General features: G+C 45.1%; 2 protein-coding genes across 3 annotated transcripts in view; both read left to right on the top strand.

Moving 5' to 3' along the window:
• Nucleotides 1–2,490: 2,490 nt before the first annotated feature.
• ZKSCAN8 (zinc finger with KRAB and SCAN domains 8) lies at nt 2,491–19,641 on the top strand. Its single transcript, XM_049654719.1, has 5 exons — nt 2,491–8,741; nt 9,317–9,455; nt 12,271–12,362; nt 12,652–12,775; nt 13,364–19,641. Exons 1-5 carry the CDS (start codon nt 8,325–8,327, stop codon nt 14,323–14,325), a joined length of 1,734 nt encoding a protein of 577 aa, XP_049510676.1. The 5' UTR covers nt 2,491–8,324; the 3' UTR covers nt 14,326–19,641.
• Nucleotides 19,642–21,507: 1,866 nt separating this feature from the next.
• The window catches only part of LOC125939349 (zinc finger protein 239-like), a 29,728-nt gene continuing 24,946 nt past the window's right edge, over nt 21,508–26,289 (top strand). For both annotated transcript variants that reach the window (XM_049654776.1, XM_049654775.1), the window contains exons 1-2: nt 21,508–21,830; nt 22,720–22,867. The gene's annotated coding sequence lies outside the window, so the exon portion shown is untranslated. The remainder of the gene's footprint in view (nt 21,831–22,719; nt 22,868–26,289) is intronic.

The raw sequence follows: 26,289 nt of genomic DNA, 5'->3' as shown, positions 1-26,289 counted from the left end.
TTCCAGACCTCCAGGTTCCTAGAGAGCCTCCGGAAGTGCCTCCCGACAAGATGCGCGTCGGTCGAGGTTGTGCCTTCGCGGGTTTGGAAGTTGGAAGCCGGCGGGCCCGCGTCCGACTACAGCTCTCGCCCGGTTTGCCCCCCCGCCCTTCCTGCGAGCCCGTCCGTCCGTCCTCTGCAGCCTCCCTTCCCCGCCCCGGGCCGCCCCCAGAACTCGCGGTGAGTAACGGGCCGGGCTCCGGGCGGGGGAGGGGAGGGCTTTGTGGGCCAGAGTAGGCCGCCGCCGGGGCCAGGCCTGAGGGTCCGCAGGGGGCGCGGACTCGGCGGGAACCGGGGACAGACCGGGTCGGGGCCGGGCCTGAGGGTCCGCGGGAGGCGCGGACGCGGCGGGAACCGGGGACAGACGGGGCCGGGCCTGAGGGTCCGCGGGGGACGCGGACGCGGCGGGGACCGGGGACCGAGGGGCCAGGGCCGGGCATCAGGGTCCGCAGGGGGCGCGTCCCCAAACTCTCGCTTTCGTCATCCCGTTCCTCTTTCTGGGGTGCTGTTGTTCTTAAAATGGGAAACCGGCCCCACGTTATCTTCTATGCAACTGTTCCCACGATCCGAATTGTTTTTACTCAGCAATTTTGCATTTCCTTCACGATACAAAAAAAAAAAAAAAATTTTTTTTTTTCAAGCTGTACTTTGTTTTTGGAAGCCCCGAATTATCCTTGGAAACCTATGTTTGCTGTTAAGGCAATCTGCTCTTCGTAGTGTATGCAGAACACGGTGGCGCGTTGAGATAACTGCACAAAAGACACATTTGTCACATCTCTGGGGTAATAGAGAATTCACCCTTACTCCGAGTACTTACTTTGTTCCTCAAGGCCGACTAAAGTAGATGCCTGGGAACCCTTTTTGGAGGGGCCCCGTTTCTAAAACTCAGGGCACTCACGAGTGGTTTTTTTTGTCAGGCAACAGTAAGACCGCCGCTACCACCTCTCAAAACAACCCATATTCCTGTTGTTTGATTAGTTCAGTTAAGTATATTTATGCAGGAATCGTTTTAACAAATCCTAAGCATTTTGAATTCGTGGTGAAGGGTGAAATGTAGCAGATGTTAAAACTGGCTTCCTCACTTTGATAACTGTAAAGCAGTTTTGGCTTCACCGGTTTTTCTCTTGATCTTTAAAGCCTGGACGATCTCTTTCTTGTTTTGTTTTCGGTTCTCAAACATCCGCAAGTAGACCTCATTAGTTTGAAGGAAGAAAAGCATTCCTTTTCATCTATTAAGAGATTAATGCTTTAAAAAAATTTTTTTTAATGTTTTATTTATTTTTGAGACAGGGAGAGACAGAGCATGAACAGGGGAGGGTCAGAGAGAGAGAGAGAGAGAGAGATACGGAGACAGAATCCGAAGCAGGCTTCAGGCTCTGAGCTGTCAGCCCAGAGCCCAACGCAGGGCTTGAACTCACAAACCACGAGATCATGACCTGAGCCAAAGGTGGACACTTAACCAACTGAGCCACCCAGGCGCCCGTAATGTCCTAATTTTTTTTAAACAAAATTTTTTTTAACGTTTATTTATTTTTGAGACAGAGAGAGACAGAGCATGAACAGGGGAGGGGCAGAGAGAGAGGGAGACACGGAATCTGAAACAGGCTCTGTGCTGACAGCTCAGAGCCCGACGCGGGGCTCGAACTCACGGACCGCGAGATCGTGACCTGGCTGAAGTCGGACGCTCAACCGACTGCACCACCCAGGCGCCCAAGAGAATAATGCTTTTAAATCTGAGTTGTGTCTTTAGTAGTTCACAGGATTATGTAGCATTTGAGATCAGGAGACTGTACATGTTGACTATTTTAACTTCCTAAATCAATAAACTTGAGCAAGTATTCTTTTTTTTTTTTTTTAAAGTTCATTTTATTTTGAGAGAGAGAGTGGGGAAGGGGCAGAGAGAGAATCCCAAGCAGGCTCTGTTCTGTCAACATGGAGCCCCATGTGAGGCTCAAACCCGTGAACCTGAGCCAAAGTCAAGAGTCCGATGCTTGACTGAGCCACCCAGGTACCCCTTGACCAGGTATTCTTTTTTTTTAATGTTTTACTTTATTTTTGAGAGACAGAGACCGAGCATGAGTGGGGGAGGGGCAGAGAGAGGGGGAGACACAGAATCCCAAGCAGGCTCCAGGCTCCGAGCTGTCAGCACAGAGCCCGACACGGGGTTCGAACCCACAAACCGTGAGATCACAACCTGAGCTGAAGTCAGACACTTAACTGACTGAGCCACCCAGGCACCCCTCAACCATATAGAATTTTAAAGATAATTTTCCAACTTTTTTCCTTTTCTGTCCATGCTCTCTAAGGGTGGTTTTTTGTTTTTTTAAGTTTATATATATATATATATATATATATATATATACACACACATATATACATATATACATACACACATGTGTGTGTATGTGTATATGTGTGTATATATGTATATATACATATATATGTATATATAATTTTTTTTTTTTTTTTTTTTTAAGAAAGAGAAGGAGAGAGTGTGCGCGATCTGGGGAGGGGCAGAGACAGAATCCCAAGCAGGTTCTGTGCTGTCAGCACAGAGCCCGACACAGGGCTTGAACTCACAAACTGTGGGATCATGACCGGAGCTGAAATCAAGAGTCGGCTGCCTAACCAACTGAGCCACCCAGGCGCCCTGATATATTTTTTAGTAATCTTTACCCCCCAACATGGGGCTCAGACTCAGCACCCTGAGACCAGGAGTCGCAAACCCTTCCCACTGAGCCAGCCGGGCATCCCTCTAAGTAAGGTTCTTAATGGCCCTGGAGTCCTTGCATGGGCATCAGTTCTGTGAACTGTGCTGAAATTGAATGTAAGCTTTTGTGCCTATGGGGTTTTTTTCTGTGGAAAAGCTCTGTGTTTTCATTTGATTGTAGAGACTGAACTACCCCTACCCCATTCTTCCCCCTGCCCCCTAAAAAAAACTCCTGAAAGAGGCACTGCTTTCAAGACTCATGTCAAGAAGTAGATGTAATCTGATTTTCCTCCTAAGGGCCTGTCTCTCCTCTTTCTTTGAGGATTATAGGTGTGGTTTTCTCATGTTCATCTCTTGCCAGCTGTTTTGGATATACTGCCTTCATTTATGCTCCTTTCCATTGTCTGTAGTGCTGCCTTTGTGGTCTTTCTGGAATACAAATATGTAATAAAACTTCCTTGTTTTATAAGAGGGACAGAGAAGAAGGTGACTGCCACAAACAAACATTTGCAATAAAACCGTGGCCATGGGCACACATTTACAGTACCTACACAATGTGATCAATCCTCTATTTGGACCATGTGAAAAATGTCTTGGCAAGAATGAGCACCTTAATCTGCTTGTGGGTTGGGGCATGTCAGAGTGGGAGTGACACACACCTCAAGAAAAAATAGTAGGTAAGCTGAGACTTTTAAGTTCGAGTGAATGGTTTCAGCTAGACCGGGCTTTATGAACCTTGGCATTGACAGATCATCCTTTGTTGGGGGGTCTGTGTTATGCATTGTAAGATGTTTAGTAGCATCTTGGGCTTCTACCTACTGGATACCAGTAGAATCCCTTCCCTTCAGTTTTAACAACCAGAAATGTTTTCAGAGATTGCCAAGTGTCCCTGGGAGAGGGGAGCAAAATTGGCCCGGTTGAAAACCACTGAACTAGAATAAAGAGCTCTGTAATAGAGTGGAGCTTAAAGAAAGGCACATTTGGGGGTGCCTGGGTGGCTCAGTTGGTTGAGCGTCCGACTTTGGCTCAGGTCATAATCTCACGGCTCGTGAGTTCGAGCCCCGCGTCAGGCTCTGCGCTGACAGCTCGGAGCCTGGAGCCTGCTTCATATTCTGGGTCTCCCTCTCTCTCTCTCTCTCTCTCTCTGCCCTGTCCCACTTGTGCTGTCTCTCTCTGTCTCTCAAAAATAAATAAAATAAACATTAAAAAAAAATTTTTTTTTTAAAAAGAAAGCCACATTTGGAAAAGGTATGTGAAGGTGAGCTTATAGTAGATAAAGGTAAGCAGGTTTACATACCATAAAGGACATTGCATATCATGCTGAAGAGGTGGGTTCCCTTTCAAAAGATTTTAAAGTGATGAGTTATATTACATATTTATTAAAAGTCTTTCTAGAAAGGTGTTAATTTTATAGGGTAACATATTATAACAAAGTAGCACAAGCTGGGTGGCTTAGCACAGCAGAAATTTATTCTTTCGTAGTTATGGAGGCTAAAAGTCCAAAGTCAAGATGTTGGCAGGGGTGCCTGGGGGCACTAAATTGGTTAAATGTCTGACTTTGGCTCAGGTCATGATTTCATGGTTCATGGGTTCAAGCCCCACATTGGGCTCTCTGCTGTCAGAGCAGAGCCTGCTTCGGATCCTCTGTCCCCTCCCCTCTCTGTCCCTTCCCCACTTGTGCCCTCTCTTTCAAAAATAAAATAAACAGAAAAAAAAAAAACAAACTTAAAAAAAAAAAAAGATGTTGGCAGAGCCACGTTCACCGACTTTCTGCTTGTTAAAGGCATTCCTTGGCTTGTGGCTGCATAACTCCTTACCTCTGCGTCTGTGGTCTCACAGCTCTCTTCTTTGTCTGTGTCTTCACATGGCTCTCTCTTTGTATATCTCAGTCTCTGTGTCTCTTACTTTCCTAAAAGAACACCAGTCATGTTGTATTAAGGGCTTACTCTACTCCAGTATAACCTTAACTTAATTACATCTGCAAAGACCCTATTTCCAAATAAGGTCGCATTCACAGGTATCAGAGGTTAGGACCTCAGCATGTCTTTTGGGAGGACACAGTTCAACCCACAACAGGCAGCTGTGGACAACATGAATGAGAGAAAAGAATAGCCAAAGGCAGGAAGACCACTTAACCACTGCAAGTACAGGCAAGAAGTGATGTCTGTTACCAAAGCTAAAGGCCATAGACATACCCACAAAGAAATAGGACCCTTTAATAAAGTCTTTAGATCTGTAGGTTTTGTATCTAAATCTTGCTCTTAAACAAAGACAGATACCTTCCGTGTTAGATATTATAAATAATAGCCCTTGAATGATCTTTGATTCTATCAATAAAGTAAAAGATACAGATCTTTACTTATAGAGAACATACAATTAAGTTAGGAAGTCAAAACTCCTTTGCAACTAATAATACGTAACTGTAGGAAAATTACTCATTTAAAGTGAGCTCTACACCCAACGTGGCACTTGAACTCATGACTCTGAGATCAAGGGTTGTATGCTCTTCTGCCTGAGGCAGCCAGGTGCTCCAAGAAAAGATTTTAAAGGAGAAAATATTCTGTCAATTCCTTTAAGAATAGGTATTTGGGGCATTAATGAAAGAAATTGGAGAAGACTTAAATGGAGAGATAGAGTGTGTTTATAGAATGGATATTAAAATGTCAGTGAGCTGTATAGATCCAGCACAAATCCAGTTCCGGGAGAGAGGGTTGGTAGGAATTTATATCAAAAGACCATGGAATTAGAAAAAACAGAGGCTCCTGGGTGGCTGAGTGGGTTAAGCGTCTGACTCTTGGTTTTGGCTCAGCTCATGATCTCACAGTTTGGTGGGTTCGAGCCCTGCATCAAGCTCTCTGCTGACAGTGTGGAGCCTGCTTGGGATTCTCTCTCCCTCTCTCTCTGCCCCAACCCCACTCACACTGTCTCTGTCTCTCTCAAAATAAATAAACTTAAAGTCAAAACAATTTTGAAAATATTGCAACAAAGTTGCAGGACTCTTAATATTTGGTTTTAATATTTTAAAGCCGCAATAATCAAGACAATTTTGTTTGGGGAAAAGGGTAAACATATAGGTCAATGGACCAGAATAGAGATTACAGAAATAATAACACACATACGTGGTCCATTGATTTTTGACAAAGATGTAAAGATAATTCAGTCGGTAAAGGGGTAATCTTTTTGAAGGTGCTGGAACAATTTGGTAGCTGTGTTCCAAAAAGTTAAACTCCATCCACAACTCAAATTCTGTACAAAAAATTAACTCAAAATTTGGGATGCCTGGCCGGCTCAGTAGGTGGAGTGTGTGATTCTTGATCTCGGGGTCATGATTTTGAGCCCCATGTTGGGTGCGGAGATTACTTAAAAAAATTAACTCAAGATGGATCATAGACCTATGGTAAAACCTAAAACTATAGAAGTTTTAGAAGAAAACAGGAGAAAATCTTTGCGACTGTGAGTTCAGCAAAAATTTCTTAGGTATGACACCAAAAGCACAATCCCTAAAAGAAAAAAAATGACAAATTAGACTTCAGAAAAGTTATGGATTTGTGTTCTTGGAAAGGCACTGTTAAAGGAATGAAGAGGAGGAAATACTTGCACATCATATATATCATAATGGTCTCGTGTCCAAGATATGTAAGGAATTCTCAAAACTCAATAATAAAGAAGTTTATTTTTAAAACAGGCAAAAGTTTTGAGCAGATAACTTCACCAGAGAAGATAATATGGGTGGTAGACAAACAGGTGAAAGGATGCTCTACAGAAGTAGAAGGAAGATGCAGATTTAGACCGTAGTGAATAGGCATCTATCTGGGTGGCTCAGTCAGTTGAGCAACCAACTTCAGCTCAGGTCATCATCTCGTGGTTCGTGGGTTCGAGCCCCACATCAGGCTCTGTGCTAACAGCTCAGAACCTGGAGCCTGCTTCAGAATCTGTGGTGTGTGCTCGCTCTCTCTCAAAAATAAACATTAAAAAAAAAAAAAAAAAGACCATAGTGAGATATCAGGGAGTGGTTAAAAAATTAATTAATTAATTAAACCATAATGAGATACCATTACATACTTGTTAGAATATCTAAGATTAAAAATAAAACCATATCAAATGCTGCTTGTTAGGATAGAGAGAACCAGTTCTCACATATAGCCAGTGGAATGCAAAGTGTTATAGGCACTTTAGAAAACAGTTTTGGACTCTGCTGTCAGCATGGAGCCTGCTTTGGATCCTCTGTCCTCCCCTCTCTCCCCACCCCTCCCCTGCTCATGCTCTCTCAAAAATAAATAAACATTAAAAAAAAAAAAGTTTTACAGTTTTTTATAAAGTTATACATAGACCTGCCATGTGATGCATCAGTTTTACTTTAGATATTTACCCAAGTGAAATGAGAACATGTTTACACAAAACCTCAAATGCAAATGTTCATCGTGCCTTTATTTGTAATCGTCAAATACTGAAAATGAGTTGAGATACTCTCAACTAGGGAACAGATAAACATACATCTCCATAAGGAATAAACTACTGGTACACACGACGTTGATGACCTCATATGTATTATGCCAAGTGGAAGGTGCCAGACTCAGAAGGATACCTACTGTATGATTCTATTTATAAAACATTCTGGAGGTTGTTAGTGTGTGTAGATGGGCATTTAGGTTCCTGGAAAGGTAGCAACCAGTGCTCCAAGGAGTTGTAGAGTGAGATAAGGTCCACGGGAGAAGTAGTTAGCTTTGACATAGGAGGGAAGATGGAGAGCACAGAAGGATAATGGACATTAGGTGGAGAAGACTTTGGTGTTAGGAATTCTGGACAATAGCTTGAGCTAGATTATGTAGAAGTGTATGTCTGTTGGGGTGCCTGGGTGGTTCAGTCCTTAAGTTCAGGTCATGATCTCATAGTTTGAGTGCCACATTGGGTGAGCTTGAGCCCTGCTTCAGGTGAGCTTGAGCCCCACTTTGGATGAGCCCCGCTTCTCTTCCTTCCTCCCTCCCTCTCTCTCTCTCTCCCCCCCCCCACTCCTCTCTCTCTGTCAAGAAAGAAAGAAGGAAGGAAAGAAGGGAAAGAAAGGAAGAAAAAAGAAGGAAAGAAAGAAAGGTCTGTTGAACACAAGGGATAGGTTGAGAGTTGAAGTGTGTAGAAACAGTATAGCTAGAGTTGCAAATACGGAAGGTTAAATCAGCATCAGTGAAGACCAGCTGAGGTTAAATGCAGACCTTCAATTAGACCCAGTCTACATGGTTTCCTAACTTTGTTTTGCCATATTCCCCATCCCCAAGGAGAGGAAGCAGAAGGAAGGGAATATTCCCCAGATGGATTTGGCATGGCAGAAAGCTAAGGAGGTAAGGCGTTACTTCTGGAACAGTGGAGAGGATCACTTAAATGACCAAGCCATGAAGTCTGTGTTGTGGTAGGAACTTGTTAAGCTGTCTTAGTAAATTACTATGACCTTTGATTTGCTTTAATATTGTTTGACGATTTCTCTTCTCCAAGAATTGCCCTTAGAAAAGAGGCCCTTGGAAGGTTCTTCTTAAGAAGATAGAGAAGGTAGTGGAAACGAGCCTCCTGAGTTTTTCCAGCCCTAAATGGCAGCAGAATCAAGAAAGTTGTCAGCCTCATCCCCACCAGACCACTCTCCTGAAGAAGACCTTGTAATTGTCAAGGTAGAGGAAGATCATGGCTGGGACCAGGAATCTAGTCTGCATGAAAATAACCCTCCTGGCCAGGAGTCATTCCGTCTGCGCTTCAGGAAGTTATGCTACCGGGAGACATTAGGACCCCGAGAAGCTCTGATCCAACTCCGCGCACTCTGCCATCAGTGGCTAAGGCCAGATTTGAACACCAAGGAGCAGATCTTGGAGTTATTAGTGCTAGAACAGTTCTTGACCATCCTGCCTGAGGAGCTTCAGACTCTGGTTAAGGAACATCAGCTAGAGAACGGAGAGGAGGTGGTGACCCTGCTGGAGGATTTAGAAAGACAGATTGATATATTAGGACGGCCAGTAAGTAGACGGATGTGTGCATGCTGTGCCCACGGTGTGTGCAAGCTGGGTGATAGACACCAGCACCGCAGCGGTGGAATGAGCGCTGGGTGTCGATTTCTGTTTGTGAGGATAAAAATGGTTCCGGTACGGCGTGGCTCATATTGGTAGAGTCCTTTTTATTTTTGTAAAGGATACGTGTACGTTTTTTATCCTCAACATCCTTGCAGTGATCTTTGCCAAGTGGGAAACTGGTATGTGGGTAGCTTGAATTACTTCAGTTACTTTGGACACTCATGATTAAAGGTAGATCTGAGACCAGAACTAAGGTTTCCTGGTTTGTTACCAAAAGTTTTTTCTGTTGAATAACTGCTCTAAGTTTCTGTTTATCAGGCTTCCCATGCCTTGGGAGTGCAAAATGGTAGGAAGGCATCAGAAATGATGCCTTTCTGCGCTAATCAACACATCTGTGTTCTTACTGCCTCTAGGAAGTAAGTGAGTGTGTCCCTAGAGATGAGCTCTTCTTGATTGTTTTATGTTGTTCACTTCCTCTCGCAAAGGAATTTCTTGTAATGCAGCTGCCCTGTTGTTTTCAGGTCCCAGCCCGTGCACATGGACATGGACTCTGGGAGGAGGTCGTACATTCAGAGTCTACGCCAGGGCTTCCAAATACTCAGCTCCGACCCATGGCAATGCAGCACAAATCTCCGGTGTCCCAAGGGTCACAAGAGAAAGGTAAGGAACCAGATTTCATTGACGAGAGGGAGGAATAGGAAAGAAAGTACCTGTTGAGTTCCTGGAGAACCAGGAACTAGAATTTTTGTGTACAGACCGGTCCTAAGATCTGAGTTTAAGTGTTTATCTAGGCTTCAAATATAGACTGTCAGTCCCATTGGTAAGTTCAAGAACAAATCAAAGAATTCGGGGATTCTTATATATTCACACATTTCTGTTATCCCAGTATATTTTTTTAAATTTTAGTTTAATTTAATTTTTAAATGTGTTTATTCTTGAGAGAAAGAAAGTGAGCAGGGGAGGTGCAGAGAGAGAAAGGGGACAGAGGATCTGAAGCAGGCTCTGCAGCTGACAGCAGAGAGCCTGACATGGGACTCAAACTCATGAGCTGTGAGAGCATGACCTGAGCTGAGGTTGGATGCTCAACCAACTGAGCCATCCAGGTGCCTTCCCAGTGTGTTTTTTGTTTTTGTTTTTTTAAGTTTATATATGTATTTTGAGAGAGAGAGAGAGGGAGAGAGCATGTGCATGTTGGGAGGTGGGAGGGGCAGAGAGAGAGAATCTCACTTGATCCCACTAACCAGGATCATGACCTGAGCCAAAACCAGAAACCAGAGTTGGGTGCTTAACAAGTGGTGGGGAGGGGAGGATGTGCTACAAATGCCTGCAACGTGAGAGCATGAGCTGGGCAGGGTCAGAGGGAGAAGTAGAGAGAGAATCTCAGGCCAGCTCCACACCTCGAGCCCGGACATGGGGCTTGATCCCATGACCCTGGGATCATGACCTGAGCTGAAATCAAGAGTTGCACATTCAGCCCACTGACCGACCCATGTTACCTCAATGTATTAACAACATAGACGTTTTGAGGTTTTGCTGGTATCATCATGCCACTTTATTTATAATTATTTCAGTATATAATTCTTCAAGCAAGAGCATTTTCTTTGATAGCCACAATAAATGCATCACAATTAGGAAGTGTAATGCTGCTACTGTACTAATCTGGTCCATAGTTCATACACATGTTTTGTCCCTTGTCCCAGTAATCGTCCAGAATCTAATCCAAGATTCCATTTTGCAGTCAGTTGTTTTGTCTCTGTAGACTCCTTCAATTCAAAATAGTTTCTTGGCCTTTCTTTGCCCTTCATGACCTTGACATTTTTTGAGAGTACGGGTTGGTTATTTTATAGAATAGCTGTAAAATTTGGGTTCGTGTGATGTTTCCTTACGAGTAAATTCAAGCTGTGCCTGTGTGTCAGGAACTCCCCAAAAGTACTGTTGTATCCTTCTCAGCATTACAACAGGAAATTGTCCTGTTATTGGTGTTGGTACCTTTGATGACTTGGTTAAGGTTATTCTTGGTTGGGTTTGGGGCGCCTGGCGGCTCAGTGGGTTAAATGTCCAACTCTTGATCTCGGCTCAGGTCATGATCTCACAGTTAATGAATTTGAGTCCCTCATCAGGCTCTGCGCTGACAGCAGAGTCTGCCTGGGATTCTCTCTCCTCCTTTCTGCTGCTTTCCCGCTGGCGCATACTCTCTCTCTTTCTCAAGATAAATACACGTTTTTTTTTAAAAAGGCTTATTTTTGCTAAGGTAATCATTGTGGTTACTATTTTTCCCTTTATGATAAATAAGTAATTTGTGGGGGAAGTACTCTTGAGTCTGTGTAAGTATTTGGTCCACATCAAACTTTTGTTGCTAAAATACTAGTTTTAATATTCATTGTTGCTTCTTGACTGAATCGGTGATTACTAAGACTTACAAAATGATGATTTTCTAACTATGTCATTCCTTCTACCCTTACTTGTAATAGAAAGTGTTCCCTCCCCATCTTACTTTATATGTCAGTATGGACTCCTAAATTCTTACTTTATTCCAGAAATAAAGTATCTTTAGTTATCTTTATTTTATTATTGTCTTTATTTTGATGCCTAAATTGTCTCAGATTTGTTCAGAGGAGGCCCCCCTCAGTCTGGCTTCTGTGTCCTTTTGACACTTCCCTATCATTTTTTTGAGAACTTCTTGCAGAACAAGACCATTCTAGTGTCATCTTGTGTTTACTCTGCATTTCTTTTTTCATTTATGTGTTTTATAGCAGTTCTGTATAAATGGGTTTTTAACATTCCTAAAGAAGAAACATAGGAACGGTTTCAGTTAGTTATATAATTCTTGTCTAAAGTTCTAAAGCGTATTCCCCAAAACACAGTAGTCTGTTTACTGGTGTTGCACCGTCTGATACCTATGGGAAGCAGATAGTGGCAGTCATGGTGGACATTTCAGGAAGGTAATAGAGTTAATGGAGGTAGATTGGTTCTGTTGGTTCTCATATTCCATTTGCCAAGAGATGAAGACCTGAAGAAATGCTGTACACAAGCACAAGGATGGAACGTAGTTTTGGTGGGAGAGAAGAAATTGAAAAGCAGCTCCTGTTAGGAAACCAGCACTCTATTTTTGACACGGAATTTCAGGCTGAGTGGGACATCAAAGTGCAGATGTCCTGTGGGCAGCCATTAGTGTGGACCCAGAGGCCAAGATGTCAGATTTGATTTGATTTGACTTTTTATATTTTACATTCTTTCATTTTATGTTTCATTTTAATGTTTTAAGTGCTTATTTAAGCAGTCTCAAACTCATGACCCCGAGATCTGGAGCCGCATGCTCCACGTACTGAGGCAGCCAGGGGCCGCTCAGCACTTCTTGTGCAAAACCTCTGACATGCGTATCTTCTGAAATGCAGACAGCTTTGGAATGGGTTAGTGCCGGCTCCTGCAACTGTGGGACAGGGTGGTCTCACTCCTCGCTTCTTTCTCCTCTCAGCCATCTCTACCTGTGAGAGTCCTGCCTCTTCCCAGAAAGGAAGTCCTGGGAGCCAGCAGATGACGGCCACGCTTCTCACAGCAGGGCTGCAGGTGAGTTGTACTGCCTCTAGATCTGCTTCGCAGCACAGGTGGCATCTGCCACGTGCCCAGGCTCTCTGTAGCAGTACTCGCCAGGAACTTGCCCCAGATGTTTCTGCAGGATTCTTGACTTCCCCCACCAAATCTGGTGCGTTTCCCTCTTTGTCCCCCGCTTAGTCAGATCCCTTTACACAGTATGTTCCCACCCCTTGATCCTCCCCAGCACTGGCGGACCTCTGACAGTCTGGGCTTGAGCCATGGAACAGTGCCAGTCCCACATGGGGATTTTGTTTTGTTTCAGACTTTGGAGAAGATCGAAGACATGGCTGTGTCCCTAATTCGAGAGGAGTGGCTTCTTGATCCATCACAGAAGGATCTGCATAGAGATGACAGGCCAGAAGATTACAGAAACATGTTCTCCCTGGGTAAGGAGAGCTCTGGTTATTGTCATCATTTAAGGTTTTTTTGTTTGTTTGTTATGTGATGGTAGCTGTGAGTTGTCTGAAAGACATTCTTAAGTTTAAACTCAGGAACTAACAGAGAGAAACAGTGCTGGCCCATGGACTTTTATTCTCTGATCCAGGGCTTACTCTGGGTACTGTTCTGTCTGCCAGTGGGAGTCCTCTGCTCCCAGCCCTGTGGGACTTTCGGGCCTGTCGTGCTCCTCCCTGTCAGTGCCAGGGTTTTTCCCATTCCTGTCCTGTTGGGTCATTCACTACGTCTGTATTCCTACCCACTCCCCAGCTGCCCCTCAGGTGGTCCCTTCCCTGCCTTCGTGCCTCCCAACAGCCCTCCTTGTTCATGGCCTTTCTTCCCCATTTGGCTTGTGGTACTTCTGCTTGGCCCTGTTCTCATCTCCCTGGATTATGATAGCAGCTTGGAGACAGATGGAAGCTGTGTGATTGCTGGTAGTTTTTCCCTGTGTGTTTTCCTTTTCCCTTATATTCTATTCCTTTCTAACATGGAGAATAGAAAGTGACATTGGCTTGATGTTTATCACATTTTAATTTCAGGTGGTGAGACCAGGAGTGAGAACAGGGAATTAGCTTCGAAACAGGTAATATCTACTGGAATCCAACCACATGGAGAGACAGCTGCCAAATGCAACGGGGATGTTATCGGGGGTCATGAGCGTGGAGAAGCCCGAGATCTTCTGGGCAGATTAGAGAGGCAGCGGGGAAATCCCACCCAGGAGAGACGGCATAAATGTGACGAATGTGGGAAGAGCTTTGCCCAGAGCTCAGGCCTTGTTCGCCACTGGAGAATCCACACTGGGGAGAAACCCTATCAATGTAACGTGTGTGGGAAAGCCTTCAGTTATAGGTCAGCCCTTCTTTCCCATCAGGATATCCACAACAAAGTAAAACGCTATCACTGTAAGGAGTGTGGTAAAGCCTTCAGTCAAAACACGGGCCTGATCCTGCACCAGAGAATTCATACTGGGGAGAAGCCCTATCAGTGCAATCAGTGTGGGAAGGCTTTCAGTCAGAGTGCAGGCCTCATTCTGCACCAGAGAATCCACAGTGGGGAGAGACCCTATGAATGTAATGAGTGTGGGAAAGCTTTCAGTCATAGCTCTCACCTCATTGGACATCAGAGAATCCACACAGGAGAGAAGCCCTATGAGTGTGAGGAGTGTGGGAAAACCTTCAGGCGGAGCTCACACCTCATTGGCCATCAGAGAAGCCACACTGGGGAGAAACCCTACAAATGCAATGAGTGTGGGAGGGCCTTCAGTCAGAAGTCAGGCCTGATTGAACATCAGAGAATCCACACTGGAGAAAGACCCTATAAATGTAAAGAATGTGGGAAAGCCTTCAATGGGAACACTGGCCTCATACAGCATCTGAGAATTCACACAGGGGAGAAGCCCTATCAATGTCATGAGTGTGGGAAGGCCTTTATTCAGAGGTCAAGTCTCATTCGGCATCAGAGAATCCACAGTGGAGAAAAATCTGAATCCGCAGGAGTTTAGGGAAAAAACTACAGTCCTAGTGTGGGCATTATTCAGAATTAGAGAATCCACGTGCTGGTGAGAGGTCTTTCAGTGCAAGCGAAAAGCCAGAAACTTTGTCATCACTACAACCTTAACGTGGGATCAGAATCGATAGCGGTGGCAGAGTTTGAATAGCTCTTCGGTAGTTTGGGCCGGTTCCTTGATGCAGGTGGATCAGCTTGACTGTCTTAGGAGGGGTCTGCTGGAGTGGAGCTCCTGCTGGCCTGATGCATCCTTTAGAAACACAGTAGCATCTGAGCAAGTGGCTGCTGGTGGAGGCGCTTAATTCTGTCTTGCGGGTGGGTAGCTGTAGGTGTGAGAGGCTCCTCCCGGTTCCTCTGCTTCTTCCCATCTCCCGTGATCTCCTCCCCCCACTGATTCCCCGGCAGGCGCACTTGTTATCCCGATCTGATCCGAGAAGCTACTTTAGAGTTTGAAGCAGCCTCCCTGTGAGACTTGTATTTGTACTTAGCTTTCTAAGAACCTAGTTCTAGGGAAATTTTTACAGACACGTAACGTATTTATGCTTAAGTGTGCGTGTTCTTTTATCCCAACGTTCCTGATAGTGGAAAACCGTATTCCCACGCAAACTCAGAATGCTATATTTTTAACAGCACTCCAGCATTTTTCTTCATATATCACCTTCACTGACTCCTCTGAGTCACTGAGCATCCATACGTGTCCTCCACCACCCCCACCCCCAGCACCTGTGTCAGCAAAAGAAGTGATGTTTGTGGGAGCGAAGCAGAGAAGGAGGTGAGTGGAGACCCAGCCTGGCTGCTCTCGAGCTTGGGTGGTTGTACCTTTGGATGACTTCCGGCTCTCTTTTCCACCTTCCCACTGTATGCCGTGGTGCACAGAGGTGTGGACGCTGTTCCAGTTATAGCATCGTGTGGGCGAAAGGGGAGACAGGTGCTTGAAGACTCAAAATCCTTACAGAGAACGTGCGCTCATCCCTTCTGGCCCATTACAGTCCTGCCCTCTCAGGTTCCCGTCAGTCTGCACAAACCCCTGACTGGATGGTCTGTCACTGCTGTCATTGCCTTCGTCCCCCTTCCTCAGATGGCCTTAGCACCTCACCCTTCATTCTCCATCTGTCTCTTGCCATTAGCTTTATAAATGCACAGCGGTGATCTGTCGAATACCTCACCCCACAGTTCCTCACTGTTCTGAATTCATCTGTAAGCTAGCGGAAACACAATATTAACTCATTACCGGGCACCGTCTTTCTCCTTTGAGGCTTTCCATATACCAGGGGCTATTGTATAAAGTAACAAGGCTGTTTTAAGCAGCACACCAGAACCTGTGCATCCGAACACGGTCTGCCCTTTCAATTTGGCGGTCCGGGTTGTTGCTGTAGCGCTACCACTCCTCCCAACATTTGGAAGACTTCTAGTCTTGAATAGTATCTCGTTTTGGACCATTACCCACTTGTTCACCAGACTTGGAGTTGAGTCATTTTTGGCTTTTTTTCCAAAGTCAGCTTCAAAATGGGAATTGATTCCATTAATCCTATGCCGAGGAATATGCTACACATTCTGAAGAAAACGCCAGGAGAATTGACACAACTTCACGCTGACTGTTCTGAACAGGGACAGCACTTACTAATCATGTTATTTTAAGATTGGTGTTTTTAAAAACCAGTCGTAAAATCTTTCATTGTAAAGGTCCAACTTTTATATCATAAATTCCTTCCCTATAAAATCCCTTCTGTATCCCGCTATGGCCCACCCTGACCACTGACAACATCAAGGTTGTTCTACCTATTTCATTGAGCCATTGATACCCACCTGTCACAGGTCATGCTTGGTTTCCTTGGTTTCCTTGGTTAACTGTTTCTATTTTCTTTTTTTTTTTTTTTTTTTAAGTTTATTTATTTTGAGAGAGAATCCCAAGCAGGCCCAGCACTGCCAATGCAGAGCCCAATGCAGGGCTTGAACTCCTGAACTGTGAGATTATGACCTGAGCTGAAATCAGAAGTCAGACAATTAGCTGACTGAGCCACCCAGGCACCCCTCCTTGGTTAACTTTTTCAAAATAGTGCTTTCCATTATCCTTTATTTTCTTACTCTTTTTTTTTTTTTTTTTTTTTTGGACTATAGATTCCCTTGCACTTGAAGGGAATTCCATTCCTCATTCTCTTGTACTTGAAATTTCAAGACACCAGGAGTAAATCTGGTCTCTAGATCCTTGTTCTCTGCGTACCCTCTGTAAGACACGAACTCTGCCTGAGGCCAGTGCTGCCCACATGCGGGTCTTACGGGATGGAGTCACTGTCCGAGGGAAGATACGTGCACACGTGCACGGTCTCCCAGGCGGTTGAGGGGAGCACTTGTCCGGTGAGGGCTCTTAGAGTAACGTGTTGAAATGACTGTAGGCACACCAGCTAACATCTCTTTACTACAGTAATGTGTAGCCATGCTATGCACTAAATCCATAATTACTAAGCATCTGGCCGAATTCAGAGGAAAGATGTGCCCTGAAAGATCAGTGTTCTGGAAAGAATAAGGACAGACTGGGACCTGAAGGAACTATTGAAGCTGGTTCAGCCGCATCCAGAAATAGCCACATGGTGTAAGAAGGTAGAAAAGGCTGTTGTTTATTTGGGGCACACATAGAAGGCCATCCTTGGTCTCTGCTAATCACTGCACCAGAGTGTGGTTGCTCCATCTTTATGACCTTGTTGTGAGCTCTTAACTGAGTGATGTGTGCTGCTAAATTCCTTTATATCCTGCAGATTCTATTTTTATGCTCTTGATCTGAAATGAACTGTTCACCAATACCTTCTCCCATCATGATCTTCTCATTTTAGGACCTGGCATGGTAAAGTGGTTCTTCTGTCACTCTGCTGCCATCCAGCATAGTCCTAGGAGAGGCGTCTCAGGCTTCAAAGGTTTACTCCATTGAGCAAGTGGCAGTGCTAGAATGTGGTGGATGATTGCCATACACAGCAGTTAGCTTTACTCTTGGTTCTGAGACTCGAAATAGTAATAGCTGACATTTATTAAGTACGTACTGTGTGCCAAGCTCTATGCTAAGTGTTTCTCATGGTTACGACACACATTATATCTTGCATTTTATAGATGAGGAAATAAGCTTAGAGAAGTGAGTGAGTTGACCAAGGTCATGTAGCTGGGAAATGACAGAGCAGGGGCTCTGCCCAACAGTGTCAGATTCTGGAGCCTGTGCTGCTGACCACTGTGCTGTATTGTCTCTAATGAGCACACCGGCCCTGGCCAGCCATTGGAAAATCCAGTGTCCCTGGCCATTGGATAGGTAGCTACTGGGGAAGGGAATGCATAGTGGTACAGCACTGTGTAGTGCAGTTGATTGAAAATGTCATTTTGATTGATGATTCTATCTTTAAATGCTGATACTTTTGATGCTTTGTAGTATTAGAAAGCTAAATTGTACAAGTAAAGCATGTTTAAAAGAGTAACTGGCAGGATAAAGCAATAAGGTACAGATTCGAGTACATTTCTCTAAACTGCCCCAAGGAAGTAGAATTGTGGGGGGAAATGAAATACCCATGCGCCCAGCCAGGCATATGGTCCGTTGGGATGACAGTAGTTAAGTTTACCTACAGCGTAAAATGTGGAAAACCTTCAACTTCACTGCCCATATCCAGCTACCATTCTGTTTTTCTTGTCATTCATGATCTTTCAAACATGTCATCCATTGTTCAACCCCATTTTCTCATTAATATATTCTTAAAACTTCTTATTGGCTTATGTACTCAGCATGCCACTGAAGTGTCCTATGGACAAATATCAATGCCTTTTCTAAGTTCCTGTCCTGTTTTGTTTTGTTTTGTTTTTGAGAGAGAGAGAAAGCGAGCATATGAGCAGGAGAGGGGCAGAGAGAGAATCCCAAGCAGGCTCTGCGCTGTCAACAGGGAGCCCAATGTGGGCCTCAAACTCAAGAAACTTGAGATCATGACCTGAGCCGAAAGCAAGAGTTGGATGCTTAACTGACTGAGCCACCCCCAGGCGCCCCTTGTCCTTGACCCATATTTCGCACTGTTGAGTAGGGACCCTGCATCTCAGGAATTCTTTTCTTTGGCTTGTGGGATCTTTTTTGATCATTTTCCTCCTAATTTTTAGCTTTTCTTTATTAGTCTTTTTTCTCCACTGAAAATAATCTCCATGCCTTGGTTTTATCCAGTATTTTTTCTGTATTTGCTTCTATTTATCTATTTTGATTATTTACACTTAACTTCTGTATTTCAGTACTTTAATTATTTACCACCCTATGGGTCAGTTACCTACATAATTTGATATTTGGGAACGGAACTCCTCACTCTTGTCCCCCAGCCTACATTTTTCTTTTAAATAGGCATTATTGCTTAGCTTCTTTACCCTGAATAGACTCACTGCCCTTCATATTTCTTTATTTTTTTTTTTTTTAAAGTAGGCTCCACGCTCAGGGTAGGGCTCAAACTCATGACCCTGAGATCGTGTCCTGAGCTCCTCAGGCGCCCTGCCCTGTCTTGGAGTTGTCCTTTAGTCTTTTTCTGCTCTTCACTGTACGTGTCTCAAATGTTGCTGAGTCATTCCAGTTCTCCGTTTTCTCCTTGAGGCTGGATCTTTTACATTTCTGCCATCCCCTGCAGCCTTCTGCAGAGCCATGTCATCTGAGGCCCCAGCTGTTGTAATTCTTTCTTTCTAGTGTCCTTGCTTTCAAGACCCCCTTCAGTAACGCTTCTAAGGTGATCCTCCTCAAAATTCATTTTCGCTCAGAAACACTCAGCAGATGATTGCTGTCCCAGCAGCGGTGTTCCAGGTTCTCCCATGTTTTGCCCTTCATGTTTCACCTGCCTCAGCCTAATTCTCTGGCATACTCACCTTGACTCTTCTTGTTCAAACTTCCGTGGCCTTCCACTGCTGTCTTACAAGCCCTTGCCTCCGTGCCTTTCTCATGCAATTTCTTTTGTTTGGATTGTTTTTTTTTTTTGGCCCCACTTCTTACGCATCCATATCTTCAAAGCCTAGCTTCTTTATATCTTCGAGTGGGCTCTCCCTGACTTCACCTCACACTGAGACCTCCCTTGTTCTGTGCTGCCTCAGCACTTACCCTTTGAGTTTGTACTGTGGTCCACGCACTTACTAATATGTTGCTTTGTAATTATTTTCTAGCTCTCTGTATTGTAGTTTCACATTTGTATTTATTTTCAGAATTAAATTGTAAGCTCCTTGAGGGCAGGAATAACTTTTACATTTGTATCTCTGCACCCCCTAGTGCCTAGTACAGTGCTGAGCACACAGTAGGTGTTTAATAAATGCTTGTTGAATCGTTGTGTGGATTATTTATGGAGTTCTATAATTGCCTGTACCTAAGACTAAAAAATCCAACTTCAGGGGAATATATGTGAAAACTGAAATAAGCAGCTCTCCATTTGGCCAAATTTATTCTTTAAGGAAGAAAATAGGAATAGTAAACTCTAAAGATTGCTGTGTTAAAGTTGTTGTTGCAAAAATGCTGCAGAATAGACTTTTGTATCTGACGTTAAATCAGTGGTTTTCAACTGGAGAAAATTGGCAGTGTCTGGAGATAGCTCTGGTTCTATCATCGGTGGACAGGTGGGATGCTACTGGCATCTGGCAGATAGAGGTTAAGGACACTGTAGACACCTTGCATGCACACACAGCCCCCACAACAACAAAAATTATCTGGCTTCATATGTTTAATTGGGCCAAAGTTGAGAAGCCCTGGGCTGGACATACTTAAGGTATATAGGAGAAAGAAGAGCTAGGAATGCTAGCATCGCAGTTAGAAAAATTAGCTATGGCAAGGTTTAAAAGAACCCTGTTATATATATTTTAGAGTATGTAAGATTAGAAAAGAAAAAGCCTTCATGTTTGGAGTTCACAGCAATATACACATCAGGGTGATGGTAAACCATAAAATGGTTGATAATAATGTTCTAAGGTTGCTTTCAGGGTCAGATCTGCCTCTCTCATTATACCAAGTACCAGGTGTTACAGGACTACAGTCTGGTTTCGTTTTATAGAATCAAAGATAATACTTAGGGCGCTATCCCTTTAGCAGGGGGCCGGTAACATATAAAAGACGTAGCTTTGGAGACAACACATAACCTTCAACAGTCCCTTTGGTAGCGGCTAGGCAGGATTAACTACTCCAAGGAAATCAAACCAGAATGCAGTCAGAGTTTGCTAAGTAAAACATACCCACTTAAGTTTTTAACAGAGTATTACTCTCACCTAAGAAGGCAAATATGTAGAAAAAAAAAATGTGATTTCCTAAATTAGTTTTAAAAAACCTTTTAAGAACCTTCATCTTCCTCATCATTAAGTAGTTCAATGGCACTTAAACAGGTTTAAAAAGTATCAACTCGAGTTAGAAAATCAGTTTCAATGTGTAGTTCACCAAAGAAATCACTGCATTGCTCTGTTGTGTTTAATTATTCATAGTCTATAGAATGCTAGGCTTGGAAGTGACCTTTGAGATCATTTCCCAACCCATTCTGCAAAGGGAGGTCCACAAAGGCCCGGCGACCACTGGGTCGCCCATTAAGGTTTGTGGTGCAGGTAGAAGAGAATCCAGGCTTCCTGATGCTTTGCCCATTTCTTTTCTGACTGGTTATGCGCTCAGGTCTGACCCTTGTTCTTGTATGTTCTTAATTTTTACCCCGCCAGGGGGTGGATCCGTACTTTGAGCCTCCAACTGTAATGTTTCATTCTAGGAGTTACTCCTTTCATCAGTTTGTATGTCCATAAAAGTATACTGACTCGGTGTCTTGGGTTAAATTCTTCCATTAAGGCCAGTTGGTGTCCCAGTCAAGTTTTGAAAGCCCCGCCCTCCTGGGCCCGTTCCCTAATCTTCAACACAAGGAGCGGCTCTGGCCTTCTGATCGTCAAAAATAAAGCCCTGAGCACCTGCACTCCCGCGTGGCGGTTTTGGGGATCCTTCAGGGTCCCCCTGGAGATTCTGCCTTTCCCGGCCGCGGTGTCTTCAAATTCCAAGATTCCAGAGTCATCTGTTCTACACTGGACAGAATCAGCAAAGGGAAAGCACCTCTGTGAGCGACGGGGTCTCGGATCGGCCTCCCGCGGACCACCCGGGGCGGTGGCGCTCCAGGATTGGGCTGGTGGAGGGCCCGCCCGGAAGTGTCGAGAGGGCCGCCCCGGAAGTGCCGGGACTTCCGGCCCGCGGGCGGCGGTGGCCGCGATTACGCTGCTAGCGCTCACCTGCAGACTCGAGTCCCGCGTCCGAGCGGAGGACGCGGGAGTCTGGCCGGCCGCCCCTCCGGCCGCGGACCCGACGCCCCAGTGCGGCCCGGTCTTTCCCACGGCCTCCCGGGATTTATGCAGCCGCCGTGACCACGTGCACCGCTGGTAGCTGTGGTGTAGCCCCCAGCCGACCCTCGGCCCGCCTCTCTGAACAGATGGGGAAACTGCGGAGGACTGGAAATACGCCCTTGGGGCAGGCTTCCTCTGCCACCCGGGTGCCCGGGACGTTTCCTGGTGCGTGCGGATACACTTGGGCTGCAGCTTGGCCCGTGGGGCCGGTGCCCGGCTCTCGGCAGCCGCTGTCCCACCCGCGCGGCCTGCGGCGCTGCCTGCGGCGCTGCCTGGCCTGCGGTGCCCTGCGGCAGGGGCGAGTCGGGGCACCGGCCCCACCGGCTGCCCAGCCTGGGATCGGACACGCGACCTAGCAGATCAGCCCCTTGCTTGACACTGCGTTTTTTCTCCCGCCCCTCACTAGTTAGTGTGACAGCTATGGCAGTCTTTGCTTTTTCTTTGAGTAAGATAGTGTTTCTTTTACAAAAGAAGGGCAAGGAAGAGGAGACCCGTAAGAGGAAGCTTACTGAATCGCAGACTCTAATGCGTGGCAGCATTAGAGGAGCTGTTTTCTCTGCTTTCAAGAATTCTGTTACTAGAAAACTCCTTGTTCTGGGCCGGCTCCAGCTCAGTTGACACTGGCTGAGGCCAGTTCCTGACCTTTAGGGGCGTGGCGTGGGGCGGGGGGGGGGGGGGCGGATCAATGAGAAAGTGGCTGAGTTGGATGAAACCAGACAGCAGGAAGGGAAGGGAGAAGTATTAAGTCATCGTAAACGTTTAGTCTCTTAGGGATGTTTTTTTCCATTTTGGGGGCCTATAGGTCTAAACCTGTGATGTGGCCAAATCACTTAATCTCTCTGTGTCTCTATTTCCTCATATGTAAATGAGGATGACAAAAGCACCTGCCTAGAATTGTTATCATGATTACATGAATGGTACCTGATAACAAAAGTTGTATCTAGATATTGTCATTATTTTTCTCCATACCTGTCTTAACTGGTCTGCTCTAATGATTCATTTGTTTATACAGTGATACATTCATAATTTCATGTGTTTAATTTTTTTTTTTCAGGTCCCAGCTCTTGCACAGTCAAGAAGTAATCTAGCAAGAAATATCAGCCCTGGGAGCCAAGGGAGGGAGAATCACTGTCTCCAACTCCTACCCAGGAACGCACCATTAAAATCTCAACTATAGGAACCCTTTATCCCACGAGAGGGTTGTAAGTATTAAACTTTGACATTCTGTAGTTTTCTGAAGATTCTACAATAAGGCACCTGAGAAGACTCTTTTTTTTTAAGTTAACATAACAATATCAATGTAGGTGTGCTGTTATGAACCCTCAGCAGAATCTGCTTCAAAGTGAGGGTAGAACAAGAGGGCACCCGGCTCACCTGCCATTTCCACAGTATGTTATTGATAAAGAATTCTGTCTTTGCTGCCTGTTGTCTGAGACAAGCTGTATTTTGTTTTTTTATGTGTCTTTGACTCTGCTTAAGGTGGTTTTGTTATTTTACCTTGCAGGAATTTTGATTCTTTGTATTGCTTTCAAATTTATCAATCTTTTCATTTATAGCCTCTGGATTTGGGCTTATAATTAGAAAGGCCTTCCTACTCTGAGGTTATTAAAGACTTCTCCCACATTTTCCTCTGGTACGTTTATAGTTTTCATTTATAACATTTGAAACTTTGATTTAGGGGCGCCTGGGTGGCTCAGTCGTTTGAGCATCCGACTTCAGCTCAGGTCATGATCTCGCAGTCTTTGAGTTCAAGCCCCACGTTGGGCTCTTGCTGACAGCTCAGAGCCTGGAACCTGCTTCAGATTCTGTGTCTCCCTCTCTCTCTCTGCCCCTCCCCCGCTTATGCTTGGTCTCTCTCTCCCTCTCTCTGTCAAAAATAAATAAACATTAAAAAAATTAAAAAAAAGTTTTAAAATAAATAAATAAAACTTTGATTTATTTGGAATATTGACCTGTATATAGACTGAGGAAGGAATCCAATTTAACATTTTTCCAGGTGATTACCTAGTTCTCACCATACATTTATTGAGGAGTCTACTCGTCTTTTTCTTACTGATTTAGTACCTTTTTTCTCTGCTAAATTTCTCCCTCTGATTGCATCTATTTCTGGACTTTCTATTCTGTGCCATTTGTCTGTCTCACCACTATCACACTGCCTCACTGAGGCTTTGTAATATGTTTATGATCACTTAGGAAAAGTGCTCCTTCATTGCCCTCCTTTTCAGAGTTGTCCCAGGGAGTCTTGCTTGTTTACTTACTTGTCTATGTGAACGTTAAAATCTATTTACAAAAAAGTTGGTATTTTTATTGGAATAATATTAAATTTACAAATTAAGAAGTTGTTTCTGAGTGCAAGGTGGAGGGATTTTAGGACTGCAATCGATCTGGGTTCAAATTTCATCTGTCTCCTTTTTTTTAAGCTTTCTGCTTTTTATTTATTTGCTTATTTTACTTTTTTTAAGATTTTATGTAAGTTGAAGTTAGCTAACATATAGTATAGTATTGGTTTCAGGAGTAGAATTTACTGATTCATCACTTACATGCAACCCAGTGCTCATCACAAGTGTCCTCCTTAATGCCCATCACCCATTTAGCCCATCCCCCCACCCCCCCAAACCCCTCTAGCAACCCTCAGTTCTCAGTATTTAAGAGTCTCTCATGGGGGAGCCTGGTTCGCTCAGTTGGTTAGGTGTCTGACTTCAGCTCAGGTTATGATCTCACAGTTCGTGGTTTGAGCCCCACGTCTGGCTCTGTGCTGACAGCTCAGAGCCTGGAGCCTGCTTCAGATATATTCTCTCTCTCTCTCTCTCTCTCTCTCTCTCTCTCTCTCTCTCTGCCCCTCCCCCGCTTGTGCTCTGTCTCTCTCAAAAATAAACATTAAAAAATTAAAAAAAAAATAGTCTCTCGTGGTTTGTCTCCCTCTCAGTTTTTATCCTATCTTTTTAAGTTTTGGGGCTTTTTTGTTTATTTTGAGAGAGAGTGAGAGAGAGCATGGGCAGGGGAGCAGCAGAGGGGGGGGGGGGGGGAGAGAGAGAGAGAGAGAGAGAGAGAGAGAGAGAGAGAGAGAATCCCAAACAGGCTCCATGCTGTCACTGCAGAACCAGTTGCCAGCCTCAATCCCACAAACCAGGAGATCATGAGCTGACCCGAAAACAAGAGTTGGATGGTTAACCGACGAAAACACCCAAGCGCCCCTATCTTACTTTCTTTTCCCTTCCCTTCCCCTGTGCTCATCTGTTTTGTTTCCTGAATTCCACATGTGGGTGAAATCGTATGTGGTATTTGTCTTTCTCTGACTCGTCTGCTTTATTAGTTGTCCAACCGAAAAATTTATCTGCTTTTCAGTTTTCTTACACGTGAGAGGAGGAGCATAACGTTTTATTTGCGGAATTAAAGGCGATAAAAGGTGCAAAGTACCTTGTTTGAAGTAAAAACCTTGTTTGTCGGCCAGCTCAGGGACCACTGAGGAAGAGGCCTCCGGGGCCCTAGAGCGGCCGCAAAGTGAGGGCAGCAGGGATCTGCGGAAGTCGAGGGCTCTGCCCCTTCCGGCGCCGTACTCACGTCGGAAGTGCAGGTGTGGGGTCCGGTTTCGGAGCTGGGGGCCTGCTGGCTTCCTGGTCTCCGCTGACCACCACCCTGGCCTCCGCCTGCTTTCTCGCGCCCCTGCCGCTCTTCCTTTGCTCCCTTGCCCTGCCCCTCCCCTTCCCCCTCCTGCCGCTCAGGCATGCGGAATAACAGAGACTCTGGGGGAGGGGGGGGGAGGGGACCGCCCCGTCCTGGCCCCTGTATCCTCCCCTACCTCGTGTGTGTGTGTGTGTGTGTGTGTGTGTGTGTGTGCGCGTGCGCGCGCGCGCGCGCCACTCAGGGACACCTGGCAGTTTTGAGATGTTCCTGAGATCTTTTTGCCTCAAAGAAAAAAGCTAAATGAGCTACTCATGAAGATTCCTTTCTTTTGCTATTTTACATTTTTATTTATTTTTGGGAGCCAGCAGAGCATGAGAGGGGTAGGGGACAGAGAGAGAGAGAGAGGATGACACAGAATCTGAAGCAGGCTCCAGGTTCTGAGCTGTCAGCATAGAACCCGATGCGGGGCTCGAACTCGTAAACTGTGCGATCATGACCTGAGCCGAAGTCAGACGCTTAGCCGACTGAGCCCCTTAGGCGCCCCTCTTTTGCTATTGTATATTGCATTTTCTGCCCCCTCCCAGACTCTTCTGCTTAAAAGATGAGGGCACATGTCCCTCTTCTCACAGATTTCTTCAAAGTTAAAAGTGTTAACCCAGAGGTATCTGATGACAGCCCAGAAAGGTATTTTGTACATACCCGTAGCTATCCGGTATGAGGAAGCCCATTGAGGCAGCGGCAGGATAGGATCATTCCAGTTTGAGCGAGCTGCAGACCTAAAGGGGTTTGGGTAGGACTAGGGATTCTTCCTATTTTCTTAATAAGAGCTGAGCAGCTTAGGCCACAGGCTTCCATGGGTAACCATGTTTCCTGGGTTCTGGGCAGGAGTTCATGTGCATGTGACCCCTGCCCTGAGTGAGCCTTTTTCACTGTTGCTAAGGAGCGACTGTTCAGAGAAACGTGATAGAACATCAGTGAGAAATGATTCAGCCCAGCCATG

This window comes from Panthera uncia (genome assembly GCF_023721935.1).
Source record: "Panthera uncia isolate 11264 chromosome B2 unlocalized genomic scaffold, Puncia_PCG_1.0 HiC_scaffold_25, whole genome shotgun sequence".
Lineage (NCBI taxonomy): Eukaryota > Metazoa > Chordata > Mammalia > Carnivora > Felidae > Panthera > Panthera uncia.
The sequence above is the reverse complement of the archived record's forward strand: the minus strand, read 5'-3'. Positions and strand labels throughout refer to the sequence as shown.